Source organism: Oenanthe melanoleuca, chromosome 21 (genome assembly GCF_029582105.1).
Source record: "Oenanthe melanoleuca isolate GR-GAL-2019-014 chromosome 21, OMel1.0, whole genome shotgun sequence".
Taxonomy (NCBI): Eukaryota; Metazoa; Chordata; class Aves; order Passeriformes; family Muscicapidae; genus Oenanthe; species Oenanthe melanoleuca.
The window spans coordinates 450157-468452 of NC_079354.1; the positions used below are offsets into that span (position 1 = coordinate 450157).

Consider the following 18296-nt stretch of genomic DNA (forward strand, 5'->3'; position numbering starts at 1 on the left):
TTGTGTCTGTCCCCTCCCTCCTCGCAGGGACAGTGACCGAGGGCCGGACCCAGGTTCTCCGTGCTTTCTCCAGCACCATCACCCTGAAGGGCTCTGGATAACTCAGATGTGACATCAGAGTTGCTTAACCCCGTCCTGATTCAGCCTTCACGCCCAAGCCCCGCTGCCATGAAGAAGAAGCCGGGCAATGGGCGGGGGCCGGACCCTGCGGCCCCCCAGCAGCGAGCCCGCTCTGTCACCAAACCAGCGGAGGTGACTTGCCCACCGCGGGGGCGGGGTGACACCCTGAGATGAGATTTGGGTGCTGTTGCACCCTCGCCATCTCAGCCTGGACCTCTTGCCCTGGGGGGGCATCGCGGGCGGTGGTTGCTGACACGAGTGGGGTTTTTGCCCCCCCCCAGTACGTGGGATCCTTCATGGTGGAGGAGCTGGACCCGCAGCAGCGAGCGGGGCCACTGGAGGAGCAGCTGCGGGCGCTGAAGGTCGGAATCTACCACTGCTCCTCTCGCTGGGAAACACAGGGGACCCCAAATAATGGGGCACCCACAGGGGGCACAGCCCAGACCCCCAGTGGCACATCTCCCCCCGACAGGACTGTCCCAGGAGGAGGTCGGTGGTGCTGAGGTTCAGCTTGCAGGGGCTGAAGGTCTACAGTGCTGATGGGGAGGTAGGGGGCTGGGGGGGTCAAGAGGGATGAGAAGGGGTGCTGGGGCTCAGGGGGGCTGAGTACGGGGCGCAGGGGTGTTGGGAGGGTCAGGCGTGCTGGGAGGGAGGTCAGGAATGCTGGGAGGAGGGGTCGGAGGTGCTGAGGGTGTCAGGGATGCGGGGGAGGTGTCCGTGTTCTGCTGGGAAGGTGCTTCGGGGGGTGGGGTGCTGTACCTCTCTGAGCATTGCTTTTCTCTCGAGAAGCTGTTCCGTGTGTGCGCCCGGGGGTGGCTCGGGGGGTGCTGGTGTCCCTGACCCGCTCCCGTCCCGCAGACGCTGCTGATGGCACACGCACTGCGCCGCATCCTGTACAGCACCTGGAGGCTCCCCGACCGCCAGTTCGCCTTCGTGGCCCGCAACCCCCACAGCCCCCCCAGCACCCTCTTCTGCCACCTCTTCGTGGGGCTCCCGGGAGAGGTGGCGGCCCAACCCCCCCACGCCCCCAAAACACCATCATTATTATTATTTTTAATATTTGCACGCAGCGTCTTTCACCTCCTCCAGGTCCAGACCCTGCACCTCCTGCTCTGCCGCTCCTTCCAGCTCGGCTACCTCCTGGCGCACCCCGAGGAGCAGGCGGGCGAGGGGGAGCTCCCGGGGCCGGGGGTGCTGCGGGAGCCCCTCAACCCCGAGGAGGTGTCACGAAATGTCAACGCTCTCGTGTCCTTCCGGCGCCTGCCCGCGCCCGGCGGCCTCGGCCCCCTGGGCCCCGGGGTAGGTGCCCTGCCCTGCCCTGCCCTGTCCCTGCCCTGCCTTGCCCTGTCCCTGCCTTGCCCTGCCCTGTCCCTGCCCTGCCCGGCCCTGTCCCTGCCTTACCCTGCCCTGCCCTGACCTGCCTTGCCCTGCCCTGGCCCTGCCTTGCCCTGTCCCTGCCCTGCCTTGCCCTGTCCCTGCCCTGCCTTGCCCTGTCCCTGCCCTGTCCCTGCCTTGCCCTGTCCCTGCCCTGGCCCGGCCCTGTCCCTGCCTTACCCTGCCTTACCCTGCCTGTCCCTGCCTTGCCCTGTCCCTGCCCTGCCTTGCCCTGTCCCTGCCCTGCCTTGCCCTGTCCCTGCCCTGCCCTGTCCCTGCCTTGCCCTGTCCCTGCCCTGTCCCTGCCTTGCCCTGCCCTGTCCCTGCCATGCCCTGTCCCTGTCCCTGCCCTGCCGCTGCTCCTTTGCTCGTCTCACACCCGGGATTCGCACTCGCTGTTTCCTCGCTTTGAACTTTGGGCTTTGGCACAGTCCGTTTGCGGCTGTCCCTCTGTGGCCCTTCCTTCACACGGCGTTTCACAGAATATTCTGAGCTGGAAAGGACCCACAGGGGTCATCAAAGTCCCGCTCGTGGCTCTGCACAGCCCAGCCCCGTTTCTCTCACAGCAGTCTGGCTATGGTGCTCGTAGCAGGGGGTGATTTTGCACAGGCAGCTCTTGTGCAGCCTTTTCTCGCCTTTTGAGCAGCACCTTGCCACACCATACATTATTACCTGGTGTCTTGCAAGGTGTTTCCTTGCGTTTCCTCCCTTGCAGCCTTTCTCTGCACAGTGGCGCGTGCACAGTGTTTTGCACAACCTTTCCTCGGACGGTATTTTGAGGGTCACACTTTGCAGGGTCCATCTTGCACAGCCCGGTGTTTGGAACTGGCCAGTTTGCACAGCTAGTATTTGCACAGCGATTTTACAGTGCATCTTTTTCTTGGTGTTTTTGCACAGTACTTTCTTTCCATGATACGTTTTTGTACAATTATTTGCACGGTGGTTTGCATGGCTGTTTTGGCGTGGTACTTCTTGCAGCTCTTTTTGCACTGTTTTTGCAAGCATGGTGATTTTTTCCTGTGTTCTGCATGGCATTTCTTCTGCACATTATGTTTTACACAGCATTTTTTGTACTGCATTTTCCCCACGGTGTTTCGCACATTTTGTTTGTTTGTTGTTTTTTGGGGTTTTTTTCCGTGGCGTTTTGCACAGCTTCTTTGGTGTCGCATCCTTTAGACAGCGTTTTCCTGCGCGGTGTTTTGCCTGACATTCCCCCCGGCCAGAGCCCCCCGGGCTCCCTCACAGCCTGTCCATCCCCAGGACCGGCGGCCGGGGGCGGAGGGCAGAGCCTGGCGCCCGGGCAATCCCTACTGCTCCCCCGTGCTGGTGCGCAAGAAAGCCATTCGGAGCAAGGTGCTGCGCTCGGGAGCCTACCGGGACTGCGGGGGCGAGGGGCAGCTCCACCAGCAGCCCCGCGACGCCGGTGAGTGCGGGGGGAAACTGAGGCACGGGCACACACCGTGCCACGGGCGTTCGGGGCGAAGAGGGGATTGACGGGCTCCCGCGGCGGCAGCAGGAGGGGAAAGCAAAGGGGCGAGGAGCTTGGCCTTCCTGCCCGAAAACGAGAGCGTCCTCGCCGAGAGCGTGTGGGCCTTCGCCGGCATCGCCAGGTGAGAGCGTGTGCGAGCGCCTGATCCTCGGCGCCCACAGCCCTGCCCATCCCAGGGCTCCTGCCCCATTCCCGCTCCTGCCCCATTCCCGGGCCTGTTCCATCCCCGGCCCTGCCCCATCCCAGGGCTCCTGCCCCATTCCAGGGCTCCTGCTCCATCCCCGCTCCTGCCCCATCCCAGGGCTCCTGCCCCATCCCCGCTCCTGCCCCATTCCCGGGCCTGTTCCATCCCCGCTCCTGCCCCATCCCAGGGCTCCTGCCCCATCCCCGCTCCTGCCCCATCCCAGGGCTCCTGCCCCATCCCCGCTCCTGCTGCATTCACTGCCCTGCCCCATCCCCGGCCCTGCCCCATCCCCGCTCCTGCCCCATCCCAGGGCTCCTGCCCCATCCCCGGCCCTGCTCCATCCCCGCTCCTGCCCCATCCCAGGGCTCCTGCCCCATCCCCGCTCCTGCCCCATTCCCGGGCCTGTTCCATCCCCGCTCCTGCCCCATCCCAGGGCTCCTGCCCCATCCCCGCTCCTGCCCCATCCCAGGGCTCCTGCCCCATCCCAGGGCTCCTGCCCCATCCCCGCTCCTGCCCCATCCCCGCTCCTGCCCCATCCCCGGCCCTGCCCCATCCCCGCTCCTGCCCCATCCCAGGGCTCCTGCCCCATCCCCGGCACTGCCCCATTCCCAGCCCTGCCCCATCCCAGGGCTCCTGCCCCATCCCAGGGCTCCTGCCCCATCCCCGCTCCTGCCCCATCCCCGCTCCTGCCCCATTCCCGGGCCTGCCCCATCCCCGCTCCTGCCCCATCCCCGCTCCTGCCCCATCCCCGCTCCTGCCCCATCCCCGGCCCTGCCCCATCCCCGGCCCTGCCCCATCCCCGGCCCTGCCCCATCCCCGCTCCTGCCCCATTCCCCCCTCGTCCCCAGGGCCGCCGGGGTGGCTCTGCTGCGGCGGGACGTGCCCGGCGCTTTCCTGCTGCGCCCCGAGCCCGGGCTGCCCAGGCGCTGGTGCCTGTGGGTGCGGGCGCCCTGCGGGGTCGTGTCCTACGGCCTGGTCAGGACACACCAGGGCAGGTTCTGCGTGGAGGTGAGTGCGGGGCTGCGCGGGGCGGTGGCTGAGGGCGCTCGGTGCGTGAGGCCCCGGGGCTGCAGCGGGGTGAGCGCATCCGATGTGTGTGTGCGGGGTGCAGCGGGCTGTGAGTGCAGGCGGTCCGTCTGTGCGACCCTGCGCTGCCGTGCTGTGCCTCGGTGCGTGGGTGCGCCGCGTGAGTGCATTTGGTGTGCCCGTGCGTGGATGTGTGCACATACTCTGTGTGTGTTTGGACCACCCATGCATGGCTGCACTGGTGCCTTGGAGGCAGCAAGGTGGGTACAGGTGCAGGTGTGGGTGCACCAGGGGTGTGGCTGTGTGGGCCGATCGATCCACGGGTGCCTTGGGACACAGGTGTATCTGGGCACGGCACACAGGTACCCCTGGGCGTGGGTGCACCTGTGCATCCACCCTTCGGTGTGTAACACCTGAGTTTGGGGCACTAAAGCACAGGTATGCGATTCACAAGTACACGGGTGTGGATTTGATCCACCAGCCAGGTCAGGGTGCCTCTGCTCTGTGGGTGTGTCTGGGTGTATCTGGCACACGCTGTCCCAAGACCCCACGCAGGGGCGCGGTGTGTACGCGGCTGTGCTGAACTCCCGCCTTTACCAGTGCCCTGGCGCGGGGGTGCCTCGGCTCCGTGGGCACCTGCTGCAGAGCCCAGGGGTGCGGGAGGTGCGTGGGTGTGCTGGCACACGGCACGCGGGGATTTGCTGCGTGGGCACACTCAGTTCAGGGGTGCAGGGGTGTGTGGGCACAGCCTGCGAAGGGGCTCATCTCTCCCTCCCCTCTCTCCCGATGGCAGCACTCCAATGCCGAGTTCGCCAGCGTGGCCGCCCTCCTGGCCCACTACTCCGGGCCACCGGGCGGCTGCTTCTGCCGCCTGGGCCGCGGCCGATGCAACCCCGGCTACGAGGAGCGGGACCCCGGCGGCGGGGCCGGCAGCAGCGCCGGGGCGGGGGAGGCCGCCTGGGCCCCCGCCGCCCCCATCGGGGTGCAGCACGAGCGGGGGTAGCCCGGCCGCTCGCCGAGCACGGCTGTCCCCCGACACCCCCAGCTTTAACTCGCTGCCGCCTGCCTTATCCCCCTGCCCGGGCTGTCGGGCGCCCCCGCAATAAAGCTCTCGTGCATCCGGGGTGGGGCTCTCTGGCTGCTCACCCGCGCCCGGCGGGACACACCGCACCCCTGTGTGCTCACACGCGTGTGCTCACTCCGGCCCAGGCACCCCACGGATTCCACTCTTGCCCTCTCGCACGGTGCACCGCAGGCTCTGCACTCACGTACCTGCCCCACGGCACCACGCGCTGGGCTCCCCTCCTGCACCTCACCGGTGCTGCGGTGCTGCTCACAGGAGGATGCACACCCACCTGTTCACTCCCTCTCCCTTGCACACGCAGGGGTCACAGCCGTGCACGGGCACAGCTGCGTACCGGTGTCACCACACACACCAGTGCCGCTGTGCACAGGCACACGTGCGTGCTCTTGTGCACCACGGCCTGCACACCTGTCCTCGCGCACCCCTCCTCGCGCACCTGTCCTCGCACACCTGTCCTCGCGCACCCCTGTCCTCGCGCACCCCTCCTCGCACACGCACACCTGTCCTCCAGCACACCTGTCCTCGCGCACCCCTCCTCGCACACCTGTCCTCGCGCACCCCTCCTTGCACACCTGTCCTCGCGCATCCCTCCTTGCGCACCTGTCCTCGCGCACACCTGTCCTCGCGCACCCCTCCTCGCGCCCGCGCGCGCGCAGCAGTCACGTGATGCAGTGGGCGGGGCCTGTCTCCCGGCGCCGTCCCCGTCGCTGTGGCGACCGCGTGCGGTCAGTCGCGCATGCGCGGGGCCGCCGCCGCCTTCCGTCGGGGTCAGTGCGCGCCCTCGGGGCGGCACCGCAAGGTTACCTCAGGTTTTCCCTTGCTCCGGCCCCTTCGGGCGTGTCTCGGCTCCCGAAAGTTACCCTAAGGTTTCTTACCCTTTCGTTTCCCGCCCTTCAGCTTCCCCTCCGGCTTTCCCTCACGAACGCCCTCTCCGATTTCCTCCCGCCTGACCTGCCTAATTCCCCTCAGACTTGTTCCCAGCTTCCCCCTTTTCCTGCATCCCTCCCAGCTCTTTTCTCCATGCTTTCCCCTTCTCCCCGCTCCTCCCTGGCTCGGGGTCCTTCCCCCGCAGTGGGTGCAGATCCCCAGGTTAGGCTCGGCCCGGCGCCCCCCAGTTCCGCCGGGTGAGCGCCTGTGGGGCTGCTCTGGATGGACACTTCCAGGAATCCGGGGGCAGCCAAAGCTGCCAAACCCATGATTTTAGGGACATTTTTACTGTGGTGAAAAACCTTAGAGAAGATGGAGAACCTCAGCCTGGCTTAGATTGGCAAAATAATAGGGGATCCCTTTGTTTCCTTGTTAACAGATCAGCACAGAAAACAGCCGAGGTGAGAAATGAACTTGTCAGCAAAAAAAAACCAGACCAACCTCCTCCCCAAAAAAAGTTTTGTTAGAAGAAGTAACATTAATTAAATGGCTTGTGATGGTTTTAAGATGTAAGTTCCTGATCTTGAGAGCAAGCAGGGCTAGAAACAGTAGATATTAAAATTATAGGTTCTTTTTTGCTTATTTAAACTTTAAGAAATCCAATTATTTTTTCTTCCTATCACGCTTCTCTGTAACAGGGACAAGTGACAGTGAGCAGCTTGCCAAGCAAAAATTATTCAAAGCTGGAGACCATCCCCTTGGCCACCCTACGACCAACTATTGTTCTAGTTGTCTCTTTGAATCTCATAAGATTTTTGTGCCCTATGGCAAAAATATTATGGTTTTCTAAGTGTTGGTGTTGTCATCTGCTTTTCAACACCTGCATTGCTTCAAGATTCCCTGTTTAGAGAGAAAAACATTTATTTATATGCTAATTTTGTAATTGCTATTCTCTCATTTCATGTGAAGATTAGACAGCCATTTGATGTTTACTTCCAGCTCTTCCTTTAAAATACCTTTCAGGGGGTGGGAATGAGTCTGGACAATGTATTTCCAGTTAGGCAAAGATGATGGCTGTTTTCTTTGGTTTTCCCCCATCTCCAGGGTGTCATGGAGGCTGCAATGGCCTGTGGCCAGACTGGCAGCGGGTCATTCACCATGAGGGAGTTGCAGATCCCTCCTCGCAGAAAGGGATCATTCCCAAGGCATTTGAGCAATCTTTGAGAGCACTCAGGTGGGTGTGAAAGAGATCCATTGATAAGGTTCTGTTAGAAAGGCTTTGGTGTCCTGTCCCAAGAAGTGAGTGCTGATGGCATGAAGTGTGCATGGGGACAGGTTTGGGGTGCACTGCTTCTCATCCTTAAGCTGATGCCTGTCCATAGTCAGGTGAACTGCAGCCTCATCCCAGATTATGGTGTGGAAGGACCAGAAGTCCCTTGCAGTGAGTGTGTTGAGTGGTTCCACCAGGAATGAATTGCCAGGTTGGATGAGGTGCTGAAGGGTGGTGGGCTGCCAGCTGTGCAAGGGGCTCCCTGGGCTGCCTGTGCTGTGCAGCCTCACCCCAAATCCTTCCTGTGCTGTGCAGTGTGCTGAATGTGCCAAATTCCTGCTGAGATCCTCCTACCTGGAGATCTACAATGAGGACAAATGAGACCTTCTAGGAGCTGACACCAAGCAGAAGCTGGAGGTGAGACAGGCTCATTAAGTGCTTTAATTAGCTCAGATGGGTGTTACCATGGCTTACAGAAGAGCAACAATGGCCTCTGTCAGAAGTTTGAGTGCCAGAATATGAAGTTACATGAGGAATGGGGAAGCTAAGAGGGACTTTTGAGGGACTTTAGTGAAAGTTTAGGAACGGGATACAGTCAGAGACATGTCCAGTGTATTCCACACGATAGTGGCTGGTAGCTCAGTAGCAGCTCTGTGAAAATCCTTTACTGGACAAAGATGGAATAAAGTGCTCATGGGGCAATTTCTTCCTCATCCTCTTCATCTCATGCTTGTCTCTAAAGCAAGAGGATTATAAGAGCCTTATAAATGTTTAATCTGATCTAGTGGAGCCATGGATGATCTCTTTATCTGCCTAAACCAAAAAGGCTGATCTGTTTTGAGGGCACACAGCAGATATTACTCCCCATGGGAACACATGCGACATTTACAGGACAGGAGGCCAAACTCTCCCAAAATCCTAATCAGGGGGTGATCTTTATAAAATTTACCTCTTGGTGGCTTTGCAGGTCCTTTTATATGTATTCCTGGAGGGAGCTAGAAATCTCCTATCCCAATTTACTTCCTTGCTGGACTGTCCTGGTGTATAAAACCAAGGCAGTAGCACCTTGAGATGCTCTGGGATGGCAGCAGACCAAACTGCTTTACAGGCAGGTATTTCTTACAGGTTTCTGGCCTTAAGGCAGGCAAGCCCGTCTCTGCTCCATGTTCCAAGTGTGCTTTGCCTGTCTCCTGCAGAGGGAGAGTGGGAGAAGGGGACTTCTCGCTGCAGTTTCCCATCCTTTGTTCCTCAGCGGCGGTGACACGGGTTTCCATGGCGACGCGGTTGGCGCTGGAGGGCAGAGCTGGGCACAGCAGTTTCCAGGGTAACTCTGTCACGCTGCCTGTTGCTGCCTCCTCTGAGTGCTTAAGGGAGCGTGTCCTGCGGAAACAAACCACGGGCTGCCCCACTGCATTCCTCCGAGTCCCCCAGTACCCACCAGAACCCCATTTTTGTTTGTTCATTCCTTTGCCTTTCACTCAGTGCCTACAGCCATGCTCAGGTGTTCCTCAGGGACTCTGCAACACCCCAGACAGAGCCAGGCCAGTCGTGGGTTCTCCTAGCACGGACCAGTCACAGTGTATGAGCACTGCCTGCGGCTGTACCTGCACTCATCCTGTGCATTGTGGCTTTGGAACAAGGGTAAATCCCACCCGGTTAAGTTTTCAGCCACTTTTGCTCTGTTCCGTGGGATTTTTTTAACAGCAAACAGTGTTTTACATCATTTCTTGTGAACATCACTGAAGTATCTGAGCCTCCTCTTTGGAAGTCACAGTGCCAAATGTGGTCTCTGTTGCTCCATCATGACAACCATATCTCGATATCCCAGCTGGCACGATAAAGATAGTTTTGGTGATGAACTTAGCAGATGTGGGGTGTAACAGAGCTGTGGAAAATGAATTCAGCTCATTTAAAATTCCCAGTGTGGAGGGGGCTGGTGTAGGAGTGCAGGGATCTCTGGATTATTTTGTATGTTTTATGTAGGTTTGATGGATAACTCAAAATTTTGGATCTTTCCATTCCTTATTAATATTCTGTATGAAATTTTTCATCTGTGTGGTTGATAATTACTGAGAAGATGCTGTTGGGTATTTAATGCTCTGTCCCAACCTAGGATCCCAAATAGGATTTTTGTTCATTTTAAAATTAATTAATCTGGAGAAAGATGGTGGCAGTTCACCTGTGTGTGGCAGGTGGTACTTTGGGAATGTTGTCAGTGAGCTCAAGCCACCCACTCAGAGCAGAGAGTTCAGCAAAGCACCGGGAACAATATCTGGGAATACTGTATCTGTTCTTTGATATTAAAAAAATCTTCCTATGACTGAGGAGATCTTAGAGCCTTTGCCATAATAGGTGAGATGTATTTTGATTCTTGTTTAAAATATGCAGCTTTAATAATAGAGATGGTGGAGGATGGATAGAAATTGAGTTCCTCATGGCCTGGGGAATGACTGAATCAATCAGCAACTTTTCACTTGAATTCTTTGATCTGTGAAGGTGGTTCCCTCTTTTTCTGTGGTTTTATTCCTCCTTCAGAAATGCCTTTATTTCCATGTCAGAGCATGATTTCAAACACAGGCCTGTGCCAGTGCTCTGTTAACAACGCTGAGGTCACACAACATCAACTCTGGCTGACACTGCCCCAAAATGGGAAGTCACGCTGCAGCTTTCAGCACTAACACTCCCACATCCACCATTTAAAATAATTCTCTGGGTAATTTTGGCACATTTTGTGCATCTTTGGAGAAAAAAATTAAATATAATAATATATTAAATGTTTGTTTAAGTAAGGATTTAAATATGAATTACAGAAAATCAGGGTTTTAAAGAGAAACCCTTTTTGTGAGTGTAAGTATGGATTTCTGGACATCCTTGTTGACCAAGGTGCTTTGAGTAACACATGCTTTGCCTGTGTGGAGTATTTTGCTCAGAGCAGCTGTGGCTGCCCCTGGATGCCTGGCAGTGTCCAAGGCCAGGTTGGATGGGGTTGGAGCAGCCTGGGATAGTGAAAGTGTCCCTGCCCATGGCAGGGGGTGGGATGAGATGGCCTTTAAGGTCCTTCCCAACCCAAACCACTCTGGGATTCTGGGGTTCTTTTATGACAGAAACTGTTAATTATAAGTAGAATCTGCCATTACTCAGGGCAGAAAATCTTATCATAATTCCCAATTTTCTGTCTTCCCAAATGTCACCCGTGGATGTGCATCCTCCACGCTTGTGAAGCTGGTTCTTAGCACCCTGAGCTCGTGTTCCCTTCTCCAGGCTGCAGGTGCTGGAGCAGCAGGTGGTCGGGGGGAGCAGGCTCAGAAGCAGGACCTGAAGGGAAAGCACAAACAGAGGCTGCAGCGGTGGCTGCGCTGCAGGAGCCAGCGAGGACAGCAGTGAGCAGGCTCTCCTCAATGCCTACAACTCCATCCAGGAGGAGCTTCGAGCCAAGAGCTCCACATCCTCATTTTTTACCTTACAGGGTTTAGGGCTGCAAATGATTCTGGCTGTGTAAGTATTTCATACACCACGTTGTTTGTGTGAGCTTTTATGAAATCCCAGATGCAACAGCCCTCAGGTGGGGAATTAAGCTTTTGAAGCCCAAAGCCCACCAGTTTTAAAGACTTGGTGTGTGACACTTGGCAGGAGGAGGATGTGTTGGGATGGGAGAGGATGTGACTCCCTCTGCTGAACTACAGACCTGCTGCAGCTGCTGCCAGTACTGAGCACACTTCCTGGGGCAAGAAATAAAAGTAACGCTTTTAAATTTCACATTTAAGATCTTCATTTTCAAAACACATGAAAATCAGGTTTGCTCTGGTATTTTGTGGCAGAATCAGAGGGTCTGCAAAAAAATGGACATTTGTGTGTACAGTGCTAGACCTGCACATTAAGGACTTGCTTCATTTGGGTATTTAGGTTATCAAAGATATATTGCACCTCTTTAACCGAAGTTAGGAACAAAGACCAACCATTAAGATTAGCTTCAGGTTCATTCAAAATCATACCTGTGAAGAAACATGAGAAAACTTTCTTTAAAACATACATGGAATAATCTCTCCACACAAATTTCATACTAATTTGTACTTAAATTAGAAGTCTTTCCAAACATTGAATATTTCCTATGTGTCTTTCTTTGCCTGGCAAATTCCTGTACTCCTAGTATCCATCGGTGTCTCTGCCTTATAATCCTGCTGTTTTGTGTCCAGCTCCGTGCTGCTGAGACTGAGATCAAAGACCTGCAGTTGGGAATTTGGACTGGAAAAGATGGGTTACCTGAGCACCAGCGGCGCCAGGAGTGAGACCTGATGCTCTGCCAGCAGCTGCTGGGTCAGGTGCAGTCCCTCACAGGACAGCAACCTGGAGAGGATCAGGCGTGAATCCGTCTGGCACGAGGAGAAGCGGTTGCTGGAGAATTCCAGAGCCTGTCATTCAAAAACCCAAGTGCCCGCAGGGAAGGGGACAGCGCCCCGGGGAGAGGAGCGTCAGTGGGGACAGGAAGGTGATGCGGGCATGCAGCTGTGCGGAGCTCGGCAGGGCATGCTTGGGCTGCAGGAACTCGCATCTTCCACATGAAGTTTGCCCAAAGGTGGCACGTGGTGCGATCCCTCGGGAACCTCTGAGCAGTGTCGGGATCAGGCAGAGCAGTCAGCGCAGCGGTGACTGTTGTACAATGACCCTTACCGCCACCTCCCCACAGCGGTTCCGGCCCCGCCACAGCCCCAGCCCCAAAGGCTGGACAAGCGCCTCGGGTGAGAGCAGGGAGCCAGCGGTATGGCCCATTCCTCCTCCATTTTAATCCCATTTTACCAATTTTGCCTTATTGCTGGCGCTGCTGACAGCGTTTGCCATCTGCAGCCCGAGGAAGACCACTGCAGGCTGGTGCTGCGTAGGAGCGACAGCGAGAGCATCGCCAGCAACTACTTCCGATCCCGGCGAGCCGTCAGATCCTTCAACCGGACCAGGTATCAGCGGCAGTCTTCATTCTCCTCCTTTCCCTTGAGAAATCAAATGGTGACCCACCCCAGACCAATTCTGCCTCAACCCCTTGACCTCTCAGGGGCTTCTCGCAGGACGCACCCACCACAACCCCTTCCTCTCGTCTCGCAGCTCCCGCAGGCTCCGAAGGGGCCGCGGGCAGTGCCTGCAGCATCCCCCAGCCCTGCCCCTTTCGCCTGCAGTCCCTGCCTCGGCTCCCCGCGCCGACACCAAGCGCAGGAAGGACAACGGCAGCTGCAGCGCCCGCGGCTTCTGGCCCAGCGCGGGTGCGGGCGGGCCGGCGGCGGGGCTCTCCCCGCTCCGCGGCGACGGCCGTCGCGACAGCGGCCGCGATGCGGCACGACGGCGCTTGCGCTGCGTCCCGGCGTCGCGGAGCTGTCTGTCGCTGATTGGCTGGAGGCGGCTCGGCGCTGGCGCTGATTGGCTGACGGCTCCCCGGTTCCGGCGCTGATTGGCTGGAGGCTGCCCGCCTCTGAGGTAGTTCGGCGGCCGGGACGAAGATGGCGGCGGGCGCTGTGGCTGTGTGTGGGCTCCTGGCGGTGCTGGCGGCGCTGGCGGCGGGCGCTGAGGGGGGGGCCCGCACGCTGGTGCTGCTGGAGAACGGGAACCTGCGCGACACGCACTCAATGTTCTTCCGCAGCCTCGCCGGTACAGAGCGGGCCGCGGCGGGATCCCGGGAGGGGTTGGATGCGGCAGGGGGAGCGGGGTTGGGGACCCAGGGTCACGATGAGGGAGGTTGGGGTTACCCGAGGAAAAAGAGGATGTCTGAGGTCTTTGGGTCAGTCCAAGGGAGGAGATTGCAGTCCTGTGGCTGGGCTGAGGGCGGAGCCAGGGGTGCCTTGCTGGAAGGGGGTGCCTTTGGACTCCTCTCATCAGGATGGGGGAGAGATGAGGGTCCCCTAGGGGAGAGAGCGGTGGTTGGGATTCCCTGTTCAGGGTGAGGGACAAGATTTGGGATCCTGCACCAGGCAAAGGGAGGAAATTGGAGTTTCCAGGCAGAAAAGGGGAGTGTTTGGGGTTCCCATGTCAGAATGGAGGAGGATATTGGGGTCCCCTGTCGGGCTGAGGTGGCAGATCATGCCAGTCTGAGGGAGGAGATTGGGGTTCCCTGGAGTGGGGAGGGAAGCTGTTTGGGGTCTTCTGGTCAGAGTGAGGCAGGAGATGGGGGTTGTTTTCCCAGCTGTGTCTGTGTTTAGCTCCCCTGCAGCATGAGTCCATGTTTTATGGGTGACAGCAGGGCATCCTTTGACATCAGGGATCCACTCCTTGGGTTTATGTGGGAACTCTCAGGTGCTGCTCTTAAAAAGTCCCTAAGCCTGTTTTTCCAAAACTTTCCTTCACTGGGGAAATAAACCTCTGGATCCTGCTGCTGTTTTGCTGCTCCCTGTGTGGTTTCATGGCTTGCAGAAGTTGTCACTTTTGTTTCCTGGCTGCAGACAGGGGCTTCGACCTCACCTTCCGGACAGCAGATGATGCCGGCCTGTCCCTGATAAAATACGGGGAATTCCTGTACGACAACCTCATCATCTTCTCCCCATCCATAGAAGGTAAATGTGAAGGGTGAAAACTGGAGCTTGATGGCATTTTTGAATGTTTTGCGAATTTTAGTTGAGTCCTATGCTTTGGATGTACTCACTAGCAAACTGCAGCTCTGTCCCAGCCTTAATTGGTGGTTCTTCCATTGACTTGGTGGTTTGCTATGGTTTCATTCTGCTGGGGGATTATTTCTGAGGTGTAGCCATGAATTCTTGGTGTTTGCTTTCAGACTTTGGTGGAAACATCAATGTGGAGACCATCACCGCGTTCATCGATGGCGGCGGCAGCGTCCTTGTTGCTGCCAGCTCAGACATCGGTGAGTGCGGGTGTTCCTCCAGAGAATTCATTCACTGCAGCAAAAACAGCTGCTCCTTGTGCCCCTCAAGGCTTGCTCAGGGAGGAAATGGGTGATTCATGCCTTTAGTAACATGTTCAGTGAGAATTTAGCTGGGGCGGTCACGTTGCTCCTTGGAGTTTGGCTCATAGAGTGTTGAACACACGACTCTCAGCTGAACTGACTGTTGAGTTTGTGTGTGTTGTGACAGAGAGCCCATTGTGTCCCTGCAGGTGACCCCCTGCGAGAGCTGGGCAGCGAGTGTGGGATCGAGTTCGATGAGGAGAGGACAGCGGTCATTGACCACCACAACTACGACATCTCCGACCCTGGCCAGGTACTGCCTTTGCCTGCTCCTTCTGGCTGCTTTAATGAGCACGTGGGTGCACAGCTTTAGGGATGAATCCTCTGTCCTTGTGCTCCCATTTTTCCTCTATCCCTTCTCTCCCACCCTCCTCCCAGGAAAGTGGGAAATAATCCATGTTGCAACATTCAGTTCTGCTGCTGTCAGGATCCTTCAGGCTCTGGTTTCAGATGGTCACTGTGTGCAGGCAGTGGGACTGTGATTAATGCTGGTTCTGAAGCCTGAGGGGGAATTTCACCTGAATGTGAAGTTTGTAAGACACTGAGTGCAACACTTCAGGTGTGGGAAGGGAGATTTTCAGTTCTGGATTTTCAGATCAGTGTAGAAACACAAATGTTTCTACAGTTTTGCCTGCCTGGTATAATGCAGCACTTTAAAATTAAGACATATATTAAGGTCTGAGCTGGATGTACTCTGATAATTTTTGTTTGAGGTAAACTGTGGAAGCAGTACATATGTGCATGTTATCCTGATTTGAGGATGAAGGTTGCTAAATACAGGGAAATAAAACACTGTAGGTGTTGCTGTCTTTATCAAGTGATGGTTTATATTTCCTTGAAGATCAGTATTAACCTCCTTTGATGAGAAACACAGAAATGCCGTTTTGCTTTTTTGAGCTGCAACGTTCACCCAACAGTTGTAATTGTCTGTAAAACAAACTTTTACCTGTTGTTTGTCATTAGACCCCGCTGCACCTCACGTAGATCTCTCTTGTTTCCCTAGCACACTCTCATCGTGGCCGACACCGAGAACCTGCTGAAGGCCCCCACCATTGTGGGGAAAGCAGCACTGAACCCCATCCTGTTCCGAGGAGTTGGGTGAGCAGGGGGGGTGAGGTGGGGAAAGAGCAGCTGAACCTGAGGTGTTGCTGCGAGGTGAGCCCATGGGGCTCTTAATGTGAGCTTAACAAATCTCTCTTGATTTCAAACAAAAATAGAAGGAAATCCTCCAAAGTAATTTAGTTGTTGACTTAGGAATGGTTCCTACAAAATAATGGAGGAAATACTTAGTTTCTTAGCAGGTAGAAGGGTGAGAAGGTCCGTGGGGTTGAGCAGGTGGCCACACATTCCTCTGGGTGTGGGGACACTGGGGGTGTTCATGCTGCTCACTGTGCCTTTTCCTGCAAGGATGGTGGCTGATCCCGACAACCCACTTGTGCTGGACATCCTGACTGGCTCTTCTACCTCTTACTCCTTCTTCCCAGATAAGCCCATCACTCAGGTATGCTCCCTTCCTTTCTCTCTCATTTTGAGATGTTCTTCTGCAATTTAGTCCCTCTAACTTGACCTGCTTGGGAAAATCCTGGAGTGTTTGATCTGCTGATTGATTCTGAAAGGGTTGGGCTGTTGGCTGCTTCCCAATTCTGCCTTCCTCTCTGCTTTCTGCTGGTGAGGAGGTGTTCAGTGTAAGGGACACATGTCCTCCATGCTCTGGAGGAGAGGCCAGCCTAGATAAAAGCATCTCTTCTTCAAAGCATCCATCCCAGCTGGAGTGGTATCAGAATCTTATTCCTGCTTTTTCTGAGCTTTGTGGTTACTCCTTAATTGCAGCCGGTGCTACTACAGCCAGACTGTCCCACCCCACAGCAAACTCTTCTTTATGCATCCCCAAGTGGGCTGAGCCCTGTTCCCCCTGGTTGCTCCGCAGTACCCGCACGCGGTGGGGAAGAACACGCTGCTGATCGCGGGGCTGCAGGCGCGCAACAACGCCCGCGTCGTCTTCAGCGGTTCCCTTGACTTCTTCAGTGATGCCTTCTTCAATTCTGCCGTGCAGAAAGCCACTCCCAACTCCAAGAGGTGTGTTGGCTCCCCTGCCAATGTCTGGGGAGTGCTTTGAGAACAGAGGCAACAAATGTTTGTGTTTTGGGAAGGAGCAGAAAGCTTGAATTGAATTGGGGTGATGCATCCTTTACCATTGCAGAACAAAGCGCTTTGGAAGGTAACTCCTTCCTTCAAGCTCAGCTCAGTTTGTGTTGCTTTCACATCTGTTTGGTTTGGGTTTGGCCCACGGGGTATTTTCCTGGCTGTCTCAGTGTCCCTTGTTGCACAGGTACTCCCAGACAGGTAACTACGAGCTGGCCGTGGCCCTGTCCCGCTGGGTGTTCAAGGAGGAAGGGGTTCTGCGCGTGGGCGCCGTGTCCCACCACCGCGTCGGGGAGCTGGCACCGCCCAACGCCTACACCGTCACTGACCTCGTGGTGAGGCTGCCAGCCTGGGGCGGGGACAGGATTTGGGGAGCACTGGGGCTTGGAGTGGGCCAAGGCTCATTTTCAGGCATTGCTGGTTAATTTGTCCCAGGAGTACAGCATTGTGATTGAGAAGCTCACTGACAACAAGTGGGTGCCCTTCGATGGGGACGACATCCAGCTGGAGTTCGTTCGCATCGACCCCTTCGTGCGCACCTTCCTCAAGAGGAACGGTAGGTCTCCATCAAGAGGAGTGGGAGGTTCTCCTCAAGAGGAACAGAGGATCCCCGTCACTACCCTGGCCCCACACTGGGAGTGTTTTCACCTTCCACAGCTTCTCGTGTCCCCTCAGTGTCACCCCTGTCTCTCCCTCAGGTGGCAAATACAGCGTGCAGTTTAAGCTGCCGGACGTCTATGGCGTGTTCCAGTTCAAAGTGGATTACAACCGGCTGGGATACACCCACCTCTACTCCTCCACACAGGTAAGCATGAGGGAGTGAATCCCACCCTCTCCTAGGAGGAGGAGCCCCAGGCTGCTGGACTGCAAGGGCTGTTCTGTCCCCTTCCAGGTGTCTGTGCGTCCCCTCCAGCACACGCAGTACGAGCGGTTCATCCCCTCGGCATATCCCTACTACGCCGGTGCCTTCTCCATGATGGTCGGCCTCTTCATGTTCAGCATTGTCTTTCTGCATATGAAGGAGAAGGAGAAATCTGACTGAGCTCCCTGTGGGAGCCTTTTCCCGGTGCCAGGAGGGCTGGGCAGTGCTCAGAGCCTCCTGTGTATCCGTGTGAGAACTGGTGGGTGCTGGATGTGCTGTGGGGCTGTGTTTGGTCTTTTTTATTTTTACACATGGGGGGGTTATTGAGAATGAAAATTAAATTTTGGGGGGAGAATCTGTTGCCAAAGTGTCTGCAAACCTGGGACCAGAATGCTTCTGGTGTTTGCAGATGAGTCTTGATGTTTGCTTCGCTCCAATGTTGGAATGATTTGGGTTGGAGTTGTGTTGGAATGATTTGGGTTGGAATGATTTGGGCTGGAGTTGGGTTGGAATGATTTGGATTGCAGATTAACTCCCAGTTCAAAATAAAGTCTCGTTCCTCTCACCCTGGGTGGGAGTGAGGTGAATTCGTGGCCTGGGGCATTCAGATGCATTCCTGGAGCTGAGGGCTGTGTCCCCATCTCTCCCTGCTGTGAGCGTTCCCCAGGGTGGGCTGGCAGGGAACAGTTGGATTGTGCTGAGGCTGGAGAGTGCTGGAAGGCAAAAGGGGCAGTCTGGGGACTTGGGACATCCCAGAAAGCACCAAAGGCACATGGAGGAGGACAGGGCATGACAAACCCCCGCTGTGCTCCATAATGCAAAGAGGTGAGTTGAGGGACACACCAAAGGCTCGGCAAGGGCCAGGGATCACCCCCCTAATGCACAGTGAGGGATCTAGGGGAAAAAAACCAGCTGGAAGATGTGATCCCAAGAAAACCAGG

General features: G+C 56.4%; 2 protein-coding genes across 2 annotated transcripts; both read left to right on the forward strand.

The window, feature by feature from the left end:
- SH2D5 (SH2 domain containing 5) lies at nucleotides 1–5283 on the forward strand. Its single transcript, XM_056508225.1, has 9 exons — nucleotides 1–252; nucleotides 402–482; nucleotides 593–667; nucleotides 979–1122; nucleotides 1210–1419; nucleotides 2755–2923; nucleotides 3014–3104; nucleotides 4016–4175; nucleotides 4987–5283. The coding sequence occupies exons 1-9, from the start codon at nucleotides 169–171 to the stop codon at nucleotides 5194–5196; spliced, it is 1224 nt and encodes a 407-aa protein (XP_056364200.1). The 5' UTR covers nucleotides 1–168; the 3' UTR covers nucleotides 5197–5283.
- Nucleotides 5284–12579: 7296 nt separating this feature from the next.
- Nucleotides 12580–17942, forward strand: DDOST (dolichyl-diphosphooligosaccharide--protein glycosyltransferase non-catalytic subunit). Its single transcript, XM_056507893.1, has 11 exons — nucleotides 12580–13045; nucleotides 13834–13944; nucleotides 14163–14249; nucleotides 14501–14604; nucleotides 15355–15449; nucleotides 15759–15852; nucleotides 16279–16427; nucleotides 16681–16828; nucleotides 16929–17049; nucleotides 17192–17298; nucleotides 17386–17942. The coding sequence occupies exons 1-11, from the start codon at nucleotides 12898–12900 to the stop codon at nucleotides 17533–17535; spliced, it is 1314 nt and encodes a 437-aa protein (XP_056363868.1). The 5' UTR covers nucleotides 12580–12897; the 3' UTR covers nucleotides 17536–17942.
- The last annotated feature ends 354 nt before the right edge of the window (nucleotides 17943–18296 follow it).

Excerpts from the sequence above, each read along its gene's own strand:
- SH2D5 (XM_056508225.1), top strand. The coding sequence starts at position 169 with ATGAAGAAGAAGCCGGGCAATGGGCGGGGGCCGGACCCTGCGGCCCCC. Across the intron at positions 2,924-3,013 it reads GCCCCGCGACGCCGGTGAGT|GGGAAAGCAAAGGGGCGAGG; the intron begins GCGGGGGGAAAC and ends CGGCAGCAGGAG. Across the intron at positions 3,105-4,015 it reads GCCTTCGCCGGCATCGCCAG|GGCCGCCGGGGTGGCTCTGC; the intron begins GTGAGAGCGTGT and ends CCTCGTCCCCAG.
- DDOST (XM_056507893.1), top strand. The coding sequence starts at position 12,898 with ATGGCGGCGGGCGCTGTGGCTGTGTGTGGGCTCCTGGCGGTGCTGGCG. Across the intron at positions 13,945-14,162 it reads CTTCTCCCCATCCATAGAAG|ACTTTGGTGGAAACATCAAT; the intron begins GTAAATGTGAAG and ends GTTTGCTTTCAG. Across the intron at positions 15,853-16,278 it reads CAGATAAGCCCATCACTCAG|TACCCGCACGCGGTGGGGAA; the intron begins GTATGCTCCCTT and ends GTTGCTCCGCAG.